The sequence below is a fragment of the Lissotriton helveticus genome, chromosome 5_1 (assembly GCF_964261635.1).
Source record: "Lissotriton helveticus chromosome 5_1, aLisHel1.1, whole genome shotgun sequence".
Taxonomy (NCBI): Eukaryota; Metazoa; Chordata; class Amphibia; order Caudata; family Salamandridae; genus Lissotriton; species Lissotriton helveticus.
The window spans coordinates 1,820,606,805-1,820,631,327 of record NC_136065.1 but is presented as its reverse complement, the minus strand read 5'-3'; the positions used below and the strand labels follow the sequence as shown (position 1 = coordinate 1,820,631,327).

Sequence of the window (24,523 nt, the reverse complement as noted above, 5' to 3'; positions counted from 1 at the left end):
GCAAGGGGCTTAAATTGGACTTCTGCTGGAGTGTCCACCCCTGCTGCAGTCTCAACACAGGATCTGCTACCAGGCCCTGATCAGTTCTGGCATTTATTTCTAACCTGGCAGTTGGGTACGAAGTATTTCTTTCCATATCATCACCAAATCTACTGACCTGACCCCATACCGCTGTCAGCCCTATCCTGACCTAGGACGTGCTATGGGAATTACAGCAGCGTAACAAGTGTGAACGTATGCAGCCAGATTCCAATCCAGTATCTTGGACACAATGCTGAAACCTGTAGATGGTTCACACTATTCTTAGTTCTGATACAGAGCCAACTCCATAAATCCTCCCATGTCCTTCAAAACAAAGATAGTGATGGGGATATGTGGCTGTCCCTTCCTTTTACTATGGATTGAATGTAAACATAGAAAATGCTACTGGGCTAAGCATGCTTTCTGAAACTGAGCTAGACTCGCCACCTGCTCCAACAAAGGAAGATAACACTTCATTTGTATTGATAGTTTGGAAGGCAGCTGAAGCACTAACATTGCAGTGGACCACTGTAGAAATGAAAACCAACTTATTGGAGTGACTTTCTTCAACCAGGGCAGCTTCATCTAAGCTGGTATTGCTATTAATGGACCCCTTACTAATGCCATTCTGGCTACTTAGGCTTAGCCTTGTTAGTGCCCTGCAGTCAGTCGACCTGTGACTAGGCGACCTAGGCCGGCCTCTAGTGACCCTGACTTCATACCTGCACTTGAGAGCCTGATTGTTCAAACTTGGACTAGTAAGGTTAGCCAGCCCTCCGGATAGTAAATTGAAAACAATTGATGCTTTTGGGAAATAGTATGCTTCCTGTGACCAGTCTGACACTGTGATCTATTAATGCAGTTTGAGTTCTGTGGAGGCACACCCACGCATCATTGGACATGGCTAGCAACATCTTGTCAGCTGTCTGTTGGACCTCAGGCTACACTACCTTGGAGACGGTCAGAACTCAGCTCTGAGCTCACCTGGACACACCTGCATTGGAAGAGCTATCCGCACTAGAGTTGTGCTCAGAAGGGACACCAGCAAGCGATCAACTGGGTTTTCTGTAAATGTGTAGACCTTCTTTTTGGACATGCTCTTTGTTGGCTCTAAGCAAACAAGGTTGATCCAGTGCTTGAATAAGTTAAGGATAGTCCTCCACAACACAGTCCTTGGAGCTATTGATTCCAGCTTGGCAGGGGCTTGTTTATAGACCATGCCAGTCCTTCCAACTTGTGCTGCAGCAAAGAATCCAGTCTTATTGATTCCTGCGAACGTTGCGCTAACAATCTGTTCTACCAAGCAGCTTTTGTTCGCACTCTTAGGTTCATTCCTGGCTGGTTGGAGGCAGAGTATAGCATTTGGTCTGATTAATCGGTCTTCATTGTTCAAATGGTCTATGCCACGTCATTTATTTCCTCCTTACCTCGCCTTCCTCCAACAATGAGGTAGCTTTCCGAAGAACCCTGGGCAGTTCTGATGCAGGGAGTGAATCTTCTGTTGTCCTTTGTGCCATTGAATAGGTACCATGTGTATTTCCATATACCCATCCTGCAAACCCACATATATATCTGCGGTTTCAAAGTGGGCCTGGAACACTTTCACTTTACTGTGCTTCCCTTTGGCCTAGCCCTCTGCTCCTCGGGTGTTGATAGAAGTGATTGTGATTGCTTCCCGTCTTTGGAGGTCAGGATTTATACCTTTTCCCATACCTCGATGATAGTCTGCCATAGACTAACTCTTCACTTTGTTGGGTTTTACCATTGTCACACTGAATTCCGTTCATTGGTGCAATTCTTGCCAGTGACTGAGGCCTTTTCTCTGCCACAACAAGTCTGGGACTTTCAGGATGTGATCCAGATTTTATTGAGAATGGAGCTGAGGCTTTTTGGTCTCTTCTTCATGCACCCTGATCCCAAATGGGAGGTGGCACATGTGGATCCTGCTGTGGAACTTCATATCCCAGTGTGGCCCTGCTTTTTCTCCTGCTTTGCAACCGGGAGCTTTCGATACATGCAGGAAAGTAGGTGGTCTAACAGTATTGGACCTCTTGTACAACTGGGACATTTTAACGTCTGAGCATTGCCGAGTAAATTTTCTATTTCCAAAGGCAGAATATTATCATTATATTGAGCTTCAACACTGGATATTAGGCATGGACACGAGGGAAGCTGCACCAGACACCTCACCCCTATTGAAATATTTGTGAAGATGGGAGGGGGATCAAGGATGAACTCCTTTTTATATTCCTTATTACTTTCGACCCTTTTCCATCCCTGTCCACGACACCACTTTCTGGGAGCAGACACTGGGTAAGGACATTTCAATGAGCAATGGAACAAGTTGAGGAGAGAAATCACTAAGTTTAATCACTCAGTGGAAATAAGGGAGGCCCACGGTAAGGTGCTTTACAACTGGTACCTTTTAGCTTACCAAACTAAAGAGAATTTTCCCTATAGCCATGGATTTATGTTGGGAGAGGATGTGGCATGTTGGGTGACTTTTGGCACATTTGATGGGATCACCCCTCGTTTAGCCTCTTCTTGGCTGAAATCCTGGCACAGATCAAAGGGATTTTGGATATCCGTTGCTGGATGACCCTGGTTTGTACTCCTAGGCCTGCGAGAGAAATCTCTTAAACACCAAATGATAGGAGACCGATCGATTCTCTGGCTGCGTTTAGGGGCAGCTAAAATGGCTGTAGCAGCAGCATAGAAGAAGAGGACCCCTCATTGACTCAATGGCACTCTTGCCTATGGCAGGCCTTCACAATGGAGCGCTTGTCAGATATTTTATCAGACACCTTTAAAAACTTTGATTCTCCACTATTGGTTCTATCACAGATTCACATGCTTGATTCATCCCAGTCGTCATAGTGGGAGTACCATTGTATACATATAAAAGCAGTAGATACAATTACCATAGGTTACCATGCAATGAAAAGTCAGTGTAATAGACTATCCACCTTCATTTGTGTAAAAAAAAAAATCGAATCCAAACAGCCAATCAGGCGACGGCACCCTCTAGAACAATCCAAAGAGGCTAGGTTCCTCAGATTTTACTGCACGTCTTGTGAAAGGCAGTCTCCCTGAGCTCTGCTCATTTTTCGCTGGTTTTTCCAGTTTTCTAGCGGTATTTTCATCAAATATGTCTGAATCTTCAAAGAAAGGTCTATTCAGGTTGTGTGGATCATGTGGGAAAGAGGCTGCATGCTGAGAATCCACATATGAGCTGCATCTAGTGCCTTTACCCTCAACACAAGGTAAAAGACTGCAAAATCTGTATAACGTTCTTTATAAAAACCCGATAGGGAGGGTAGATTATTGATTCGGCTACAAAAACTTAAGTCAAAATCTGATGTTCTCTCTGAGGATGAGGAGTGTTCTACCTCACTTGCTTCAAAGGAAACCCCTAAAAGGAGAGGGAGAGAGATCTCTTGACTCTCCTGAAGTTTCCTAGAAAAAGACCTCAAAAAGGTCTCGTCTTGAGGAGGGTACCTCACTAAAAGGAAAGCTTCCATTTCCTACTGAGGAGAAAAACCATAAAGACAAATATTCTTCTATCCATTCCATGAAGATATCGGTCTCAAAGAAGCTTTTACTACAGACGACATTAACTTCAGAATCACCGTAGACGAAAAAACCTTCCTCTAAACAAGTTTCTCCTTTCTCAACGTCAAAAATCTCCCATCGCCGACGACTGACTCGACGATAGTCCCGTCAACTACGCTTCCGGTGTCTACGATTGCTGTACCGCCGTCTACCTGTTCGTCGACGGCAACACTGATGACTACAACCGTTTCGTCTGCATCCTCATCGATGACGGTGGGTCCGTTGACTACTTTATCTATGACCGCGTCAACAACAATCTAGTCGACGATACAGACAACGGCTTCGTCTTATTCTATCATGTCCTCGTCTGGGACGCAGACGCAGTTACCGTCCACGAAGCGGACTTTACCCCACGCCTGGTCGTAAGCGTCCATCTTCCTTGCAGCTTACTCCAATGTATCCATCGACTACCTTATCGTCAATTTTTGCAAAATCCTGCAGTAGTTTCTCCTTTACCTACTTCAACATTCTTGGAGCAACCTGATGATGATGGGATGTTTGGGCCTGCTGATAGTCCTACCCAATTGCATGTTAAATATCAGGAGGATGATGACTAATATTATGGAGGATATTATCAACAAGAATATCACCCTCCTCATGCAAAAATACAATATATGGAACCAGTTTCTGAATCTATGGTCCACCTTCCTGTCTCAATGGTTCAAGACCTTCAGGATTCATTGAGACTATCGTACACGTTTTCCTTCAGGACCTGTTCCTCCACCTCCACAGCCGCCACTGCCTGTTTGACCACCTCTGTACCTGTCTGCATCCTCCCCAGTAGTAGATACTAGTGGGCCGCAACATCCAGATACCTCTGAGGGAGAAATTGAGGATAATCAGCCTCAGGAGGAAGGTCAAACAAGAGATGAATGGGACGACTGTCAGATCAACACCAATGTCTCCATTTCCACAAATGATAGTCTCTTTCGGAAGACATCGGCGGCTTTCATGCTTTGAGAGAGCATCATGTTTTCAACTTTTTTCTAACAGTAAAGCAATCAGACTGCTTTCTTTATGATTTTAAAGACCTATCTAGAAAATCTGTTAGGTCTATTCCTATTGTTGACCACATATTGGAAGGGGGTTAAAGTAAGGACACCAGCCACAGTTATCCCTGTCTTGCCCAGAACTGACAAGAAATACAAGGCTCCGGTCGATGCTCCAGCGTGTCTAATAAGTCATCTTATGCCTGGCTCTGTTATCTCACAGGCTGCACAATGGAGATCCATGAACCCTCTAGCGCCCATTACTGCTCCACCTGACAGGGAAGGGAGGCGCTTGGATAATATTGGGAAAAGGTTCACAACCAAATCAGGAGTAACTGTTCGAGCTGCCAACGCTCTTGCAATTTTAGCCATGTACGATTGACTGATGTGGTCTGACATTGCCCAATTCTTAGATCTCCTTCCAGAAGACAAGAAGATGGATGCTAGAAAAATCCAGCTTGAAGGAGAAAGGTCAGCATCTGAAATTATTGATGCTTCCATGGAAACACTTTGGCAAGCATATTGATGATGCTTTGCAAACAGATAGACATGGCTAAGGCTCTAGAAACGCTCTAATACAGAAAGACCCCCTTTCGTGGAGTGCAGGCGGAGGAAATTATTCCTTTCAAGGAGGTTATTAAAGGTACCAGCCTCAAACCTACACCTCTTACCGGCCGTCCTACCAGCAGCAACAGCAATACCGTACACCACCACAGGCTGCCTACTCCAGACAGCCTTGACGAAAGCAAAAGGCTCAGCCCAGAGATTTGGGCCGTAAACAGGGAAGGCGCTTCGCCACCTGCCGCTCCTCTCTATTCTCTGAAGAAAACCCCTCACATTTTCTGCATCAGTGGAAAGAAATAACATCAGACAAAAGGGTCCTAGATATAAGGTAGGCCATACCTTCGAGTTTACCACAACACCACCTCATCACCTGCCTCAAAGATCAACACCAACCCATCTTCAGTTATTAAAGGAGGCTTTGATTATGCTTAAAAAAAGAACAATAGAACGTGTTCCACGCTTTCAGAAAGGAAAAGGCTTCTACTCTTGCTTTTTCCTGATAAAAAAAGAAGTTGGGGGAATGTCATCCCATTTTAGATCTCCGGAAACTCAACAATACCTGCTGAAGAAATCCTTTCGCATGGTTGCTCTTCAGGAGATTTTGCAACTTGTGAACCATTCAGATTTTTTTAGCAAGCCCTTGATTTGGAAGCCTCATACTTCCATATCCCTATCCCACCCTCCCAAACATAAAGAATGTCTACTTTTCTCTGTGGCAGGCGCGCATTATCAGTTCAAGGTCCTTCCCTTCGGCCTTCGCTCAGCTCCACAGGTTTTTACCAAGTGCGTTGCTCCTGTGGCAGTATTCCTATGGCTGAAAGGCCTACAGCTCTTCCCATACCTCCGACGATTGCCTGGTAAAAGCCCTTCTCTTAGTCAGGCTTCAGAAGACCTCTATTTTTGCCTGCAACTATTCTGCTCTCTAGGGCTGGCAGTCAATCTTCGAAAATCCATTCTAGCCCCTTCTCATCGACTAATGTTTCTCGGAGCACTAATAGACACTCTACAAAACAAGGTATTCTTGTCAACTAAAAGACTGAACACCATGTTATCTCTGGCACACAACCTTTACAGAAGGTGCGCTTCTGTACGTCTCCTCAAATCCTTTCTTGAGTTGATGTCTTCTGCCATTCTCATGATACCTCATGCTCGACTAAAGATGAGACCATTCAAGAGCAGTTGGACGCCCAATGGCTTCAAATATCAGGGTCATTCGACGACCAAGTTCAAATAACTCCGATAATGAAGGATCCACTTATTTGGTGGCAATCTCCTCTCAATCTCTTTGGGACTGTCATTCCTTTCTCCTCTTCCAGAGTTTGTTTTGACTACAGATGCATCGTTGGAAGGTTGGGGAGCAAATCTACAAGACCTCCAAATAAGGGGCAAATGGAGTCTCTCTCTCTCTCTCCAAAATGCATATAAATTCTTTTGGAGCTACGTGCAATTTTTCTAGCCTTCCAGTAATTTCTCCCAGGGATAAGAGCATCCTCAGTCCTCACACGCACAGACAACACTATCTGCATGCATTATCTGAACAAGCAGGGAGAAACAAGATCTCAGATTCTATCTTGGGAAGCTCAGACGTTTTGGGAATGGACTTTACAACATCCTATAACAATCAAAGCGGAGCATCTCCCAGGAATAAAAAACAACCTGGCAGACACTTTGGGCAGGTTGAGTCAATCAAATCTTGAGTGGGAACTCAAGCAATCGGTTCTCGACCACATCTTCCACAAATGGGGAAACCCAACTTGGACCTATTTGCGTGTCAGGGGAACCAGAAATGCCGGTTCTTTGCCAGCAGGGAACCTCCGACAGGGTCATGGGGAATGCGTTTTTGATAAGATGGTCAGGAATCTTTGCGTACGCCTTTCCCCCTATCCTCTGATCTCCAGAGTGTTGATGAAAATTAAACTGGAACAGTGTCAACTCATTCTCATTGCTCCACTTTGTCCTCTTCATCACTGGTTCACGGAGCTGCTCCTGCTGTCTCAATCCAATCCTTATCCCCTTCCTTGGTCAGCCACCCTGCTAACGATGCACAAGGAACAGATCCTGCATCCGCACCCAGCTTCTCTTCAATTGCATGCCTGGAACCTGAGTACAATGAGTACAAGGATTTAGTTATCCCTCAGGATTGTAAAGAGATTTTGTCCAGGGCAAGAGCTGAGTCTACTACTAAAACATATAGACTAAAATTGAAACTTTTTTGTTCTTGGTGCCATCGCAATGGTACTCGCCCTCTTCACTCTTCCCCAGGAAAAATCCCGCCTTCTCTCTTCTCTGACAAGATCCCGTCTGGCGTATGCTTCAATAAGGGTACATCTCGCGGCCATCTCTCGATATAGACGGACATCTGACGCGTCTTCTCTTTGTTCTGCTTGCATCATCAAACAGTTCATGAAAGTCCTATTCAGAACTTTTCCTCCAATTAGGCCTCCAGGACCATAATGGCGTCTTAAATGTGGTCCTTTCTCAGTTAATGAAACCACCTTTTGAGCCGATCCACAAGATAGAGCTCAAATTTCTCTTCTGGAAGGTAGATTTGCTTCTCACACTTACATCGGCCAGAAGAGTAAGTGAAATTCAAGCCTTCACCATTACCAGTAAGAACTTTACTTGCGTTTTACAGAGGATTATGTAATGCTACGGACAAATCCTAAATGTATTTCCAAAGGTGCCATACCACTTTCACCTTAATGAACCTGTAATTCTGCAGTTTTCTCTGCATCCTTTAACTCCAGCGGAGAATTCTCTTCACTCTTTAGATTTAAAAAGATGCCTTAAGCTTTATTTGCTAAGGACAAAGCATCTGCGCAGAACGGATCAACTCCTAGTATCCTATGGACCTGTTAAACTAGGATCTGCTGTTACAAAAGATTGTTGCACGATGGATTGCTGCCACTATTCAGTTGTGCCATTCAAAGGCAGGTTAACCGCTTACAACCAAAACAAAGGCACATTCCACAAGAGCAGTGTCTTCTGCTGCTCATTTTGCTGGCGTCCCACTAGGCAAGATTTGCCGTGCCGCTACCTGGAAGAATGCTCATACTTTCACGCAGCACTATTGCCTGGACATGGCCACTTATAGCAAGGCAGCAGTGGGACAAGCAGTCCTGCGTCATCTATTTCAATAATGTAATCCTCTATTTTTAGAGGTATTCTTTCTTATCTGATATTCATATAAATATATATATATATATATATATATATATATATATATATATATATATACACATGTATATATGTTAAGTACTATCTCATTAAGGTTTTTATATAGGCATGTATGTTATAACCCACCATCCTTGAAAGGTACAAAGGTTAATATTATTGTACTTTTATGAAACTGCTAGCTAATCTGATTCAAGCATGTGAATCTATGAAGGATCCAGTACTGGAGAAGAAAAGGAGTTACCTGTAACTATGGTTCTCCAGTATTGGTATCATTCATAGATTCACATGCGACTCGCCCTCCTCCCCGGAGAGGCTTTCTTTATTCTCTGAGGTTTATAAATGAACACTTGTGCTGGAATTTCTGAGGAACCTAGCCTCTTGGGATTGTTCTAGAGGGTGCCTTCGCCTGATCGGTTGACAGTTGGATTTGGTTCTTTTTTTACAAAAGATGGTGGATAGGCTATTGCACTGACTTTTCGTTGCATGGTAGCCTATGGTCATTTTATCTACGGCTTTTATATGTAAACCGTTTGACTCAGACTACGACGACGGGGATGATTCAAGCATGTTAATCTATTAAAGATTCCAATACTGGAGAACCGTAGTTACAGCGAAGTAACTCATTTTTATATGTGTTTGGCCCTCTTGTTACCTCGGGGATTACCATTGTGTGCATGCCCCACATGGATATGAGCCTTCCACTTATTCCAATATTAATGAAGGTCCGGGGGCGGTGTTTGGTGAAGACTTAGAGATCCTTTGGCTGCACACGGACTGCACAGTTTAAATCGTGTACATCCTATGATCACCTGTGATGATCATATGCTTTCCCATATACCTTCGGTTGTTTTTTTGTTTCACTTTTCTTTTCATTTATCGGGGTGGGGGGGTAGGAGTGGAGAGGAGGGCAACAGAGGAATGATTACAGTTTTTGTTGAAGTTAATTGATAATTGAGGATTCGATTATGACCTGAAAATGGACAGCAACTGATTCTTTAAATAGCATTTCTGTAGGGTGAATGTGACAATAAGAAATGTACTGATGTAAATCCTAAACTCAAGGTTTTGAAGAAAAAAGTATCCCCAAGTTAGAGGATCTGCACATAGTCTCCATAGTTTGTTCTAAGTTAGAGGGTATAGGAGGAGAAAGAAATGGACTGAAATCGACAATCAGGCTTTGCGCTTTAATGCGGCTGTGTGACGTTCGGAGCAGTATGGATTACTGAGGAGGCTCACTGTGCCACCTACCAATGCGTTGGACCATTGCTAAAGAATTCTCCAGATCCGGAACACATCCGAGGGTGGCGGTGGGAGGAATGTATATTAAAGGTGAAGGATTTTAAGTTGGAGTATCCACTTGAAAGGGCATTACCAATGATCAGTAACTTGTTGCTTAATACTATGCTGGTATATACATTGGAATTTTAACAGAACCAGCACAAAGTCAGTGTATTGGCGCAAAGTGTGAAGCGAATCCGTGGAAATTATAAAGCTTGGCAGTATCCCACACTTCGAATGTGGTAAACATTGGGTTTGATCTTTGCACTGTAATAAATGTTAAATCTGCTTTTATTACTGTACTTGCTCCCAAAAATGTTGAGCCACATTTATTTTGACTGCCATAACGCATGCACCACGTGTATGTGTATACTTGTTTAATGCATTTATGTATGTATACACACTACTGTGTAAAATGTGAGTGAGTTACCATAGGAAGAGCGTTTTTGATTTGCTAATAACTGGCACAGTTTGATTAATGTTCCCAACACTTTCCAAAGTTGTAGACGTGATTTGAGGAAAAGGGGGGTGAAGCTCTCAAAACTCCTTCTCCATGCTTTTTCCAAAGGAAAAATAATACCACAATACAGGAAAAAAACTGTCTGAACAGAATTACACTACTGAGGAAGATAGTGTGCTCATTTTAGCTTCTGAAGCACCTTCATAACCTCCAAGAAAATCACAGGAGAAAAAGGCTCCTCTCAAACATATTTCATTAACTCCCATCAAAGGGTCTGCGTTTTATGCAGGGTAAAGTCACCTTAGAACACACCACAATTTAAATTTTTTTTATTGTACCGCCAAGAAAAGGATTTATGTTGCTTAAAATCTGTTATCACACTGTGGCCTTACTTGTGATGCTAAAAAACTCGCTGTATGATAGACCTCTAGCCAGTTTCCTCAGTTAAGAATACTTCCCAGTCATCCGACTGAATCGTGAAAATCTGGAGCAGTACCTCTGCATGCAGGTAGGTGTTGTCAATGGCTCTGTGTCGATGTTGTCAACTGCAGAAGAGACGTGCATGGTGCTTATATAGGTGCTATCAGTTTCTTCCTATGCCAACAGCGCAAATCCAGAGAGCTACCTTGGTCATTTTTACCACATTTTTCTTCTCTGTGTGCTAGGGACATGCCCTATAACAAATCAAAAGGGTTTCAAACCTTGTGGGGAATGTCCTAGCTAAATGTGTTTTTGATCCCCACCTCGTCTGTCTTTAGTGTATGGGGTCGGACTACAACTCCAGGGACTGTTTTGTCAATGCATCTTAATGCCATCTGGGAGCGAGTTATGTAACTTCTAGCTTTGTGCCACAAGAAGGGACTGTTGCATACCCTGAGGGAGATATCTGGCCTGGTCAAGGAGTCAGTCTCGTAGTTGGGTGAGTCCAAGAAGCACAAGAAAAAGTAAAAGGGTGCTTCATGCCCCCATCCCAAGCTCATGCTTCTAGGCCCTGCTCCTCCTGCACTCCTCAGCAGTGAGAGAAGGTGTGTTAGGAAGTTTTATCGGGCCATGCATTCCATCTTTGGCCCACCGACATCCTCTGGCGGTCTTTCGAGACCCACAGAGCTGTGAGGGGCCTCAGGTTGGGATACCATCAGCGAGTCCACTACCAACGCCAGTAGTTGTGCTCTCTGGATCTGCCTCCGGATCCAGTCTGATGCTGGGGTGGAGACTCATGCCGGAGCATGCCCTCCCAACACCTCATCCAATGTTGCTAGCTCCACTTGTCAACATGGAGCGCATCGTCCTGTCTTACTCCAGGGCAGGGCTGCCTTAGCGTAGTTCAATGTTGACCCCCCAGTGCTGACTGGACTAAATCAATGGTATGGTTCAGATATGCTGCCTCTGTCCTTTGATAGACCAAGTTCAGACTTGAATTTTGGGATTCAGATGAAGACTGCTGCTACTTCCATGACCCATCTGATGAACTTACTCATTCCTACCAGATGGACAACTGGTATGAGGAGCTGGGAGATGCCAGTGGACTGTACACTTCAGATTCTGTCCTGGTCTCACCTCTGGGCTGCAATGGAGAAGCGTGCATCCTTCGCCATGGTGGTGAGGAGGGCAGCAACGGTCCTACCACCAGCTCTCTTCCATCTAGGTCAAAGCCAATGTCTTGACAGAGGTGATTCAAGTGGGTAATCCTATGCGGAGCACCTGCTTCCCTTCAATTAAGGCATCGTGGTCATCCTCCTGGAGACTTGGGCCAAACCCTGCGCAGGTGTTCTGATGCACAGGATGATTGCTAGTCTCCATCAGCCCCACTCCTGGGGACCCAGCTTTTTCTAACCCAGCACCAAACTCCTGAGCAGCCTGGTGGCACAGGCCTTGGCTGTCAAAATTAAAGCCCAGCCCATTCTATACAACTCCTTAGAACAGTGAATCCAAGAGTCTGAACACCTTCAGAATGAGATTTTCCTCTTCCACCTGCTCCGTATTGCATTTTACGTCCACAGCATGCTTCTTGGGCTGGCATACACCACAAGCTGCGGGACATGTTTGCTCAAGTGCTGCCCTTGGTATAGCAGGAGACCTGAGCCATACTGAACCGGTCCAGTCTTGATGGCTGGGTATGCTGCAAAGTTCACCATCTGGTGTGGGTCGGACACCACCAACTCGCTGGCCATGGCCATCACCTCCAAGGTGGCACTTTGCTGCCTTGTCTGGCTAGGATCCACTGGCTTAATCATTTGATCGACATGCCCTTTGATGGCGCTTGCCTATTTGGTGATTAGGTCGATTCAGCACTAGTGTATTAATGAGAGCCAGGTCACCGCCAAGTCTTTGAGACCCTACCTGGCACAGCACCTACCCCACTCATCTTTTTGTGGCTATGGTATGGGCTCCTAGCTCCATCTGCGATACCAGCCGTACGCCCAAGGCCATTAGACTTCTCTGCCTTTGTGTGGCTGGGGATGCCGCTCACATAGAGGATGTGAGTTATAAACCAGTGAACTGTCCAATCCCAGCCCCTCTAGCTGCTGCAGCCTACAAGCCCTTTAAGCATTCACTCAACGCAACACACCCATTCTGTTGGCAGTGACATCCAACACCATGTGCCGCAATGGCATGTTGTAACCTCAGACTAGAGCGTGTTTTGAATTGTCCATGGTTGTCTCTCCATTTCTGGAAATCCTGCCACCTTTGCCATCGGTCTCAGATTATCTGACAGAGGACCAACTCTTTTTGCTATGGCTAGAGGTGCTTTTGGCCAAAGGAGCCATTGAGAGGGTACCTGCAACATAAGTAGGTTGTGAGTGCTATTCTTGCAACTTTGGGTGCCAAAAAAGGATGAGTTTTGTCCTAGCCTAGATTCTAACCCTTGCAATACCTTCCTACATAAGAGATTGAAAATTCTTACAGTTCCCCAGGTCTTGTCTGCCCTGGTTCCCAGAGACTTGATAGTAGTGCTCAACCTTCATGACGCGTATATCCACATTCCAGTCCTACGTGTGGGACAGGAGCATTTCCAGTTGTGCTCCATTTCGGTCTCACCAGTGCCCCTCTGGTGTTCATGAAAGGGATGGCGGTGGAGGCAGCACATCTGCAGAGTTCAGGGGTCTCAGTCTTCCCCGCCATCTCAACGATTGGCTGCTGAAGGCAGGCTTGTCACAAGCTGATGTCTCCCACCTCCAGAGTATGGCAAACCTCCTGTATTCTCTGGGTTTCACTAGCTACATGCTGAAATCACCGGACTCCTCAGACACTCCCTTTTAATGAGAGCCATTTGGGACACAGTGCAGATCTGCACTTATCCTCTGGACCAGAGGCTGGGATATTTGGGCTATGATCCTAATGTTCCAGTCTTTTATTTCAGTGAGACTCACTCTGAGGCTACTAGGCCTCATGGCCTCCTGCATCCTACTGGTGAAACGTGCCCAGTGGCACATGTTCTCTTTGCAGTGGGATCTGAAGTCCGAGTGGGCACATTACCAGTGGAATCTCTTTGATGTGGTCCAGATTTCGGAGGAGTCTGCAACCGACCTGGAATAGTGGTTGACGAACAGACCCCCCCCCCCTTCCCCCTTTCTCTCTCTCTTCCATACCTAAAGTGGATGGTGGGGACCGATGCATCACTTTTGGGATGGGATGGCCATCTGGGAGAGTTGGAGATCAGAGTACTCTGAACGCCAGTGAAGACTGCTCCATTATCAGTCTTCTGGAGCTGAGAGCCACCTGCTTGACATTAAAAGCCTTCCTTCCATCCATCAAGGGAATGCTGGTCCAGATTGTCTGACGGACTTCTAGCTGCAGATTTTTTTCATGGAATATTCCCTAGGCATCCGACCAGATTAGGAAAATCATGAGCAGTACCTCTCTGTGCTGGTAGGTGGTGTAGATGGTCTCCATGCCATCTGCATCAGAAGAGACGAGTGGTGCCTAAATGGGCACCACCCCAGTGCGCTAACTATTCTTTTCTTTCTGCGCCTTCAGTTCAGATCTGGAAACATGCTGCCACAGTCCATTTTATGGACTACTTTTTCAACTTTGTTGGGATTCTTTTGAGCTTAGATCCTAGTGTGCTGAAATGATGTCCTCTAAAAACATGTCCAGTTTAATCTCTGTGGATCCTGTCATATGCATATCAAAATGTAGCCGTACTTGTAAAGCGCATTGATACTCCTGAGTGTCCTGGCGCTGTACTCATACCGCTAGGGAACCCTTCCTGTTTTTTCCCCGTGAAATGTCCACTCCTGGGCATCCCCAGGGTGCAACCAGGCATCCCTAGCGCTGTAGGGAGCCGTTGTGGAGACTAAGCAAGCTATTGCCCAGAGTTGCAGCGTGGGACCCATGCTTAGAGTAGGCACCGAGGCGAGGAATCGGGTCTAAGGAATTATGAGCCCAAGATCCGCCGAGACAGGCAAGGCAGGAATTGAACCCTGGTCCCGGGCCAGACCTCTGCATCAGGGTCTGCCGCTCTAACCATTGAGCCACACTTCTCCATATGCCTGTGACCGATTTCCCCCCCCCCCTCCTGGTTTGTCTCTGGTGCCGGACCACAACTCTAAGGCCTGCTCTGACTGGCGAGCGATGTTTCATAAGGCAGTCTGGGAGTGCGCCCTGAAACTTCTAGTCCCTCATCATGCACTGTTCTAGGTCATGGTTGGGAATAAGGTCCTGGGCCTGCTTGGAGTCCCAGTCGGTCATCGTCACGATGTTGGTAATTGTTGGGCAACTACCCTAGGAAATCAAAGAAGTGGAAGCACTCTTCAACTTTGCCTCACGAATCCAAGTCTTCAGACAAGACATGGGAACGACTTCACAAATCTAGGCCCTGCTCCCATACGTTAACTGTGGAACCTGAATCTGCTCCTCGCCTCTCAATCTCCCACAGCGATCCCCGCCCAGCTAAAAGGTTTGAGGCCATTCAACTCCAATTTGGGCAAAGTGACCACTCTGGAGTGCCTTTGGGCCACATGGGTTCATCAGGTGTCTCTACTGGATTCCAGACTGCATGTTTGCCCTTGCTGCCAGTCAGGCTCTTCGGAAGCTTTCCTGGATCCGGATTGGCTTTGGTTGGGAGTCCACAACCTTCCCCGGAGTCCGTTACAGTGGCGCCTTCCCCCAAAGTTTCTCCCCTGTGATACGGAGCCAGACCGGTTTTGCTGACGCTGACTCTGGCTCCAACCACTATATTGCCTTCCTAGTTGGAGACAGTACCTCACTTCTACGTATAGGCCATTTGGGGCAATACGATTGGAATGGATCTGAGGATCTTTTATAGTTTTCCTCACCCCTGGAAGAACCCTTAAATAACTGGTATGAGGAACTGGCTCATGCCGATGGTCTAGACACATCTTCAGACACTGGTCTAGTCTCCCCTCCTAGTGTGGCTATGGAGGAAGAGGCTCCATTTGTCATGGTAGTGTGGAGGGTGGCGGAGGTCTGGACTTTATGCTACCCATGGTTTTGATCAAGATGAGTCTTGACAGAGGTGCTTCAACCAGCAGTCGCTCCCATGGGTCCGTTTCTCTGCTTTTAATGAAGCCCTCACTGATGTTCTGCTCAAGGCATAGACCAAGTCCTCCATGGGGACTTCTGTCAGCAAGACGCTTGCAACCACCTCCCTATACCTGTGAACCCAGCTCTCCTCACCCAGCCCCCCTCCCGGAGAGTCCGGATGGTCGGGCCTACATGTTCAGTCTACCCTGGTGCATTCCCTACTGCACCACTGGATAGGTAATCTAAGGGTCTGGACTCCTTCTGTAAGAAGACTTTCTTTTACAGCAACCTTTCACTGCAGTCATTCAACCGCAGGCGCCTCTTGGGCTAGTATTCCCACACAGTTTGGGGTTCGGTTAAACAAGTGTAGCCCATGGTCTTGGAGACCTGAGCAGTCCTGTTCCAGGCTATTGCCAATAGCAATGAGGCAGTAAAGTGCACTATACGCTGTGATGGGATATGACCGACTCGCTAGGCCATGGCATGTCTGGCTGAGATCTACTGGGTTTCTAGGGAATGTCCAGGCATCTCTAATGGACATGCTTTTGGCTTTCTCTTGTTTGCTGTTCAGGCAGATTCTCGGTGCTCAAGTGCTTTAAGGAGAGCAGGTCCACCGCCCGGTTGCATTAGACCTGCAGGACACCTATTTTCAAATACCTGTCCTGCTGGCCCACAGACTTTACCTGTGGTTCACAGTAGACCACAAGCGCTTCCAGTTTGCTGTGCTTCCCTTTGGCCTCACCAGCATATTCACAAAGGTGATGGTGTAGATCGCAGCCCATCTGCAGAGGTCCGGTATTCCAGTATTTTCCTAACTAAGCGACTTGTTGTTGAAGGCAGGCTTACTCCTGGCAGGAGTCCCCCACCACCAAACTATGGTGGACCTCCTGCATTCACTGAGGTTCACTATCAAAGTGCCGGAATCACATCTGAGACTGACACTCCTTTCAGCTGAGCCTTTCTGTCCACAGTGCAGTTTTGGGCCTTTCCTCCGGAGCGGCAAGCCCAAGGATATTAAGGCTATGAATCGGATGTTTCAGCCTATAGCCTAGATTTCTTTGAGAATGCCTGAGGCTTCTGAGCCTCATGGTCTCCGGCATACTGCTGGTCACACATGCCTGCTGGCATGTGTCGGCTCTGCAGATTGACCGGAAGTCTCAATGGGCTCAGAAGGGGAATCTCTCCAACCTGGTCCAGATATCAGAGTGAACTGCAAAAGATCTGCAGTAGTGGATGACTAACCATCTTCCTTCCCAACCCAATCCTCACACTGGTGACAGATGCATCACTTCTGGGTTGGAGTGGCCATCTGGTGGAGGTGAAGATCAGCGGGCTCTTTGCTCTGGTCTCTGGCATAGTCTAAACTCCACATAAACCTATTTGAGTTGACAGCATTCGCCTTGCATTGAAAGCCTTTCTTCCTTCCTTCAATGCAAGTGTGGTTCAGGTGTTCAGACAACACCACTGCTGTGTGGTATTGGTAATAAGTAGGGCCGAGTGGTGTCGTGAACCCTATGTCTAGAGGTCCTGTCAGAGGTATGTATGGGCCATGGTACCCAGTAACGTATATTCAGGATTTTTGTATATGCCCAGTTTACCACTTAATAAAGGATTCTTTGTAGTTTATACTGAGGTATTTTTAGCTTGGTTAACTGGATTCCAGGTATTATCCCTCAAGATATTCCTATTTGAGATAGTCTGCCCTGGTAGTACCATCTTACTAGGGTCGGATGAGGTGGCAGATTATGAAGTGTGCCACATTATGTGAGTGAACCCACCTCATCCAATTCTTGAAATTGCCAGGATCCTAGAGTAGGAATTTAGGAAAGGTAGGCAGAATCTCTCTAGAGAGGCACTTCCTGACAAGCGCGTTAAACGTTAGGTGTCTTACTGACTGGCTACGAGTTCATTGTGTTTTTAGATACTTTACTAGAGGCAGACATGGGGCATAGCTCAGCCTTTCTTTCTCTGTATGATTAAGGGAACTGTGCAGAAACTGACCTTCTCCAGATAGCTTGTGCTCTGCATTAAGAGCTACTATGTTCTGGCCAGTAGGAGGACCCCCCCCCCCCCGAGGGCTTGCAAGCTCATTCCACCAGAGCCAAAGCTGCGACCACTGCGTTAGCTCGCGGGGTCCCTGTCCAGGACACCGGTCAGGCTGCTACATTGGCATCTTTGAACATTTTTACTAAACACTACTGATTTGAAAGTCCGGTCTGTCAAGATGGGCACTTTGCATACCATATATGTAAGTCACCCCTACAGCAGGCCTTGCCGCTCTAAGGAAGGGTGCATTGTATAACCTGTGAGGGCATATCTGCCTGAGCAGATATGCCCTGTGCGGTCTACTTCAATTACTCAATGGTAAAAGGGAACAGGGAAGCCATCTTAAAATTTATGTACTGGGCACTGGTCATTAACCCCTTCGGTGCTCATGACGAGCTCAGCTCGTCATGGCATATACCTCTCAGGTGCTCATGACGAGCTGAGCTCGTCATGACCACACCCGTTTTTATTGTGGCCCAGCACAGCAGGGGAATAGCTCCAGCAGCCATGAGGTTAAGAGTTCCCCCACCTACACGATGACTTCACTGAAACACCTTGTCTTAATAAATCTGTAATGATTCCAGTACTAGATTTGACATACCATCAGAGGCCACCTTAGAGGTCCCCCCTGAAACATTACTAGTCTCCTAGTATGCTGGCTGACTGGATCCTTGCAGCCTACCACCAAGGGAAGATGGGAGAGAAGCCGTCATTTGATCCCAAACAGAAGCGCTCTTTTTATATTGATCACATCAAAGAAATCTGGTTGGACGATTGGCCCTTCATTGGAGCGAAAAAAGGAAGGGCCGTGCAGAAACAGACCATGTCTTGAAGGATTGTTTTCTGTATCAAAATCTGTGATACACTAGCTAATAAGCCTCGTAAACACTTGTGGGATAATTCCACCAGAGCTAATGCAGCTTCTACTGCATTAGCTCACAAAGTGCCTGTCCTAGACATCTGCTGGGCTGCTGCTATATGGTAGTCCGTACACCTGTTCGCGAAACACTGCAGCCTGGACCGTCTGGTCTGACGAGGCAGGCATTTTGCCCATTTGGCCCTCCTGTATTTTTCGGTTTAAGCCAGTTTGCAGACCCACCTCCAGGGAGGAATTTGAGTATTTATTCTAGGGTGAGGAATCCACTGTCCAGCCTTTAACAGAAAAACAAGTTACATATCTTCAGTAGTCATTTTTGAGGTAGGGGACTATCTAACTGAGGGTTCCTCACTGATACTCCTTTTCTACACGTTCACAAAAACACCTTGAGCACCTATATAGGCACTGAACATGTCACTTCTGACAGACAGCGTTGACGTAGAACCATTGGTATCACCTACAGTCATGTAGGTTTTGCTCAAGAGTTTCTGATTCCAGTGTGACACTTGGGGAATCTGCTATGGTGGGAATCCACATTCCTGAAAAAGCATTACCAAAGGTATTTAACTTGTTTTTTACTTCATGCATTTCAATGTGAGCCCTGTAATGGCTGTAACAGGTTGTTCATGGAAACACCTCTGGGCACAGTGCGCTCATCCTGCCCCTTATGTTTTTTTAAAATTAATTTTGTAGACATGGGGACCTTGTTCCTGAGTCCTGTATTGGTTGCAAAAACATATTGTTCAGGTTATGACCATCCAATCCGGATTGACTAGTCCCATTCAAATAGTCCAGACATGCCTAACTATTTAACTCCTTCATGCCTATCCTGAGCTCCTCTGTAAACACTAATTTTTCAAATGGCTCAATAGATTTACAACAAATCGCAGTAAGCATGCTTTCTTAGTAAAGTTCTATTTTTTTTTTCCAAGTCTGGTGTAATTCTGTAAAGCTGGTTTTTTTCTGTAGCTGCAACTGAGGTTTTCTATGGGAATTAATATGGGAAATCAATATTTTAGGATCCCCACTTTTTCTTGCCAACAACCCCTTGATAGATTGGTGTAAAACTTCCAGGAAGGGTATAATGTGAATGGACTTTTTTTAGGTTTTATGAAGATTTGTCAAACGGCACCAAAGTTATTGGCGAACTAAACTTTCTATGGAAACTGACATGGCCTGTGTGTAATTAATAGATGCGCGTGCACACACACGTACTAGTTTTCTTGACTCTAAGTGAAAATATGCTTTATGTAATAATGACCAAAGTCAGCAAGACTGGGTGGGAGATTAATTCTTTTGAATCTGTTTACTTTATACCATTTTCAATTGTTTTCATAGAGTTAGTAGTGGGAGGGCTTAGTAATCTGCTTTGTGGATGAGTATCTTCTTACATGCATCCAATATTAAGCATGAGCTGCACATTCATGTTTTTATTGTAAGATAGTATGTTTTTATTTCTTTGTTTAACATTTCTAAAAGTATGGTGTAGCCCCAGTACGGGTTCAAGCTTGTTAGATATTGTTTGCACTTTGTATTGCTCTTCATAAGAGGTACGTTTTCTGCACCCAGCTGACTTCTCATGAGTCCTCTCCTACTTCCTTCCCTTATGCCTCTACATCTCATTGCAGTTCAAGTTGTGAAATGCGACGATACTGCTGCTTGTGAGGATGGACAGACCTGCTGCAGACTTGCGACTGGGGAGTGGGGCTGTTGCCCCCTAGCAAAGGTAAGAGGAAAATATCTTCACCAATACATATATAATTTTAACTTAGTCAGTGGAGAGGAAGAAATATTCACAGTGAAAGCAGGAGTGAATATAATACATATTTCTTGTTTGAATGAATGTAAATGGCATAATGTGAGTTTAAAAAGTCATCCGCATTGCATGTCTCTCTACCTTTCTTTTCATTGCTCATCGTTACTACGTATGAATACTCACTCTACCTTTTTTTCCCCCACCTTCACAATTTGACTTTTTTGCTGCTCATTGATGGATGTGGTGCATCCTCTGCACTCCATTTTCTTATCCAAATATATGAGTAATGGTAGCTCATTTTTCCTCCTCCCCATCCTTCCAGAATGTAGCTCTTGTTCCTCTTCCCCCTCCATCAGTATTGTTCTATTCAATTCCTCTTTCCTGTTTGTAGTTTATATAGTTAGACACTTAGGGAAACGAATAGCCTTTCCCTTGTCCCCTCCTTCCGCCTTTCCGCTTGGTACATTCCTTTTGTTGGGCTAGAGGCTGCCTTGGAATGTTGACAAGGCAGCCTGACTGAGAAAAGAGTACGCTGTGCCTGCTACTCTGAGAGCTTGATGGTGGCAGAGTGGAGACCGTAATAAAGAAGTTATCTTACTTACCTTGCTCCAGTCTTCATTATAACACTGGCGACGACTGCCCTGTGTAAGGTAGTACTTCTACCACGTTGTCAACCCTGTCTCCTTGTGGCCCACAAGGAGAGTAAGGTGTACCAACAATGGAAAAATACAGGAGAAGTTACTACAAAGACAACCCAACTTTCATGAAGCTATTGAATTGGCCAAAAAAAGTGCAACAAGAAAAGCCACTTAGCAAGGGTTTGTCGGAGCTTTCCTATAAAACAAAATGGTGCTAAGTAAATCCCTGACACTAAACTCCAAACGGTGAAGAAAATTATCTTTCAAGTACTAGACTCTAAGGCCATCAACCAAATTAACTGTCCCCAATGTGAAATTGGCCCCGGTGGCAAGAAGATAAACATGTATGCGGATTCTTTTTCCCCTTTTACATTTGTTAACAAATTCCGATATTAAAAACTTAAAAATTTGCAAAGAAAGTAATTTACTATTGGCAGACCTCTCCCCTAGCAGCTACACCAGGAAATCCATTCCTTTGAAAGGCATGATTAAAACTCCCTATACATTCAAAGATTGAACTACCATTGGGAAAATCTACGTAGTGTAAGAAGGGTCCAACCTCCTTGGCTGGCAAGACCAGAAAGAATGGAGTATTAAACTCGACCTGAACAACCCTGAACAAGTACTTAACATTGACTTGTCTATGGCTGGCAAAACCCTTTTCAAAAAATGTCCTGAGTTGTTCACTACTGAGTTAGGTCTTTTCAAGAACTTCCAACATCAGATTAAAGTGAAACCCAATGCCAAACCTCTAACACACAAAACCAGACCCATACCACACCTCATGTGGGAACCCCTCAAATATGAGTTATCCAGATAACAGACCCTGGGCATTATCCAACCCGTTGATTGCACCGTATGGGTTGCCCCCGTTGTCATTGCTAAGAAGGACCAAGGGGATGACATTAGATTATGCATTGACCTCGGGGACCTCAACAATAACCTCATCATTGAGAGACCACCCCTGCCATGTATCCACAAGATCCTAAGCATCATGTGAGAACCTACGTGCTTTAGTGTTCTGGATCTTTCTAATGCATATGACACCACGACTCCAGGGAATTAACAGCTGTCACTACCCCTCTGGGGTCGTACAATGTTCCTTAGAATGCAGTTTGGTCTAGCCTCAGTGGCAGCTGTTTTCCAACAATAATGCGGCACATTTTGGAAGGGGTTCCCAAAACATGATATTTCCAAGACTATGTCTTAATCTACTTCTGAAGAGCACAACTCTTCTCTCAGAAGTGTTCTCAACAGATTTAAAGAGGCAGGTCTAACCCTAAATGAAGAGAAATGCCAAATTGCGGTGGGGACAGTAGATTACCTTGGGCGTACCATATCAAGGGACGGATTTAAACCCAAATTGAGCCTCCTTGATGCTGTAGAAAAAAGCTCATTCACCCACCACCACCAAACAGTAACTTTTATCCTTCTTAGGACTTGCGGAATACATGGCCAAATATGTTAAGAACTTTGCTGACCTCACTAATGACCTCAGGGAACTCACAAAAAAACATACGCCTTAAAAGTGGCTAGATTAGCACCAATTATCTTTCAATAACATTAAAAAAGCTATCTTAAGTGCTCCCCACTTATGCAATTTTGACCCTTGCAGAAAGACATCCTTACTACCGACGCCAGCAATAAAGGACTAGCTGCAGCTCTTCCTCAGGTCATCGAGGGGAAATAACGAATAGTAGCCTTTGCCTCTCGTACCCTCAGCGATTTATAAAGAAAGTGGAGAGCGAAGCACTGGCCTGTTTCTGGGCAATCAAACACTTTAAGTTCAATTTATGGGGAATGAAATTCACAGTTCGCACTGAGCGTAAACCCGTCATCTACATGTTCAGTTCCAAAGGTACCGCCAACAGCACACCCAGAGTGGCAAGAATGAGTGCTAGGCCTTGAAAGTTTCATCTTTAAACTTGAATATGTCGCAGGCGACTATAATTCTGCTGCTGACTTCCTTGCAAGAGCACCTTTAGATCTTGTGGAAATTTTTGAAACCCCAGAATATCCCATCTTACAGATTCACGCTTCTACAATAAACAATGAATGGGTCGAGAGCCTAACCCAAGATGCTACATTGACCTTACTCAAAGAATACACCCTACAAGGTTGGCCAGCTATATGCAACGATCTAAGTCAAGAACTAAATACATTTTGGGAAATCAGACACAAAATCAACTTAAACAACAATTGCATATGGAGAAACCACAAAATCATACCTCCAGAAGGGTTGAGAGATAAAATAATAGACCTTGTGCATGAAGGACACCTAGGAGAAGTTTAACAAAAACAAGTCTTGGGGAGCATTATTGGTTTCCTAACATGGACTCTGTGGTCGAAGCAAAAGTGAAGAACTGATTCATATGCGCCAATAGTGACCAAACCAAACTCACCCAGAAGGCGCCACTATCTATCCCTGACAAACCGTGGGAAAAACCTACATTTGACATCATAGGTCTGATCAATAAGAGGTGTCATCAAAAGATTTGCATTTGTACAAACTGACTACCACTCACACTGGGTCGTCATCAAAATGGTGAACCAAATGTCAACTGAATCGCTCATTAATCTGGGAGATACTTTTGCAGCAGAAGGCATCCACCCTGGTCACAGAAAATGGATGGAGTTCAATTCACCTAGTCTGCTCTGACCAGCTCCCTAACCAGTTTAGCCATTATCCACCTAAAAACCTTTTGTACTGCGTAATGGCTTAGTCCAGAGGGTAAACTGAATGATAAAGGAGAACATGCAACTAGCTTGCATCAACCATCTTCCGATAAAATGAGCTCAACAAGATGTTCTGGGTGCATCACACAACTCCCAACCTGGTTATTGGTATCTCTTCTTTCTCATTCCTCAGAAGAAGAAAACCCAGTACAAAATTCTTCACCAACTAGATTGGGGGGTGGGGTAGAACCAACTGTACACAAATCTTATATTAATAAACAGGTGGGCGGTAGGAGACTGGGTATTCGTGAAAAGACCCACCCTCACTGGAGATAATAAATCCAAATTCTATAATCCCAAAAGAAATATTCAAGATCAAAAACAACACTGTGATAAATGAGAATTGCCAGAATTGGACCATGAACAGTTTAGCGAGGAGCCAAGGCCTGGAAATCATACCTTCCAATAGCTCCCTGACTTCGGATGACCCCAAGGACTTTCCGACTCACCAAAGTAATGTCAAAAGATCCATAACTCCACCTAAATGGTACAAAGACTTCGTAATGCAATAAGCTTAACTTTGCCTTTTCTTCCTTGTTTAGGACGGAAGATGTTATTTTCTATTCCTCTTTACTGTTTGTAGTTTTTATAGTTGGACACTTACGGAAAATAATAGTAGCCTTCCCCTTGCCCCCCTTCTGCCTTTTCCCTTGGTACATTCCTTCTCTTGGGCTAGAGGCTGCCTTGGAATGTTGACAAGGCACCCTGACTGAGCAGAGTAGAGAGTGGGCTGTGCCCGGTGCTCTGAGAGCTTGATGGTGGCAGAGTGGAGACAGTAATAAAGAAGTTATCTATCTTACCTTGCTCCAGTCTTCATTATAACCAGTATGCATCGACTCTGCATGCTAAATGGCACAAATCGACAAATACTTCAAATTAGGT

General features: G+C 45.2%; 1 protein-coding gene across 5 annotated transcripts in view; it reads left to right on the top strand.

Moving 5' to 3' along the window:
• Positions 1–24,523, top strand: part of GRN (granulin precursor) — a 1,937,406-nt gene that overhangs the window by 632,457 nt on the left and 1,280,426 nt on the right. For all 5 annotated transcript variants that reach the window (XM_078645176.1, XM_078645173.1, XM_078645175.1 and 2 more), the window contains one exon: positions 20,140–20,237. In XM_078645176.1, the coding sequence (XP_078501302.1) occupies positions 20,140–20,237 (98 nt within the window). The remainder of the gene's footprint in view (positions 1–20,139; positions 20,238–24,523) is intronic.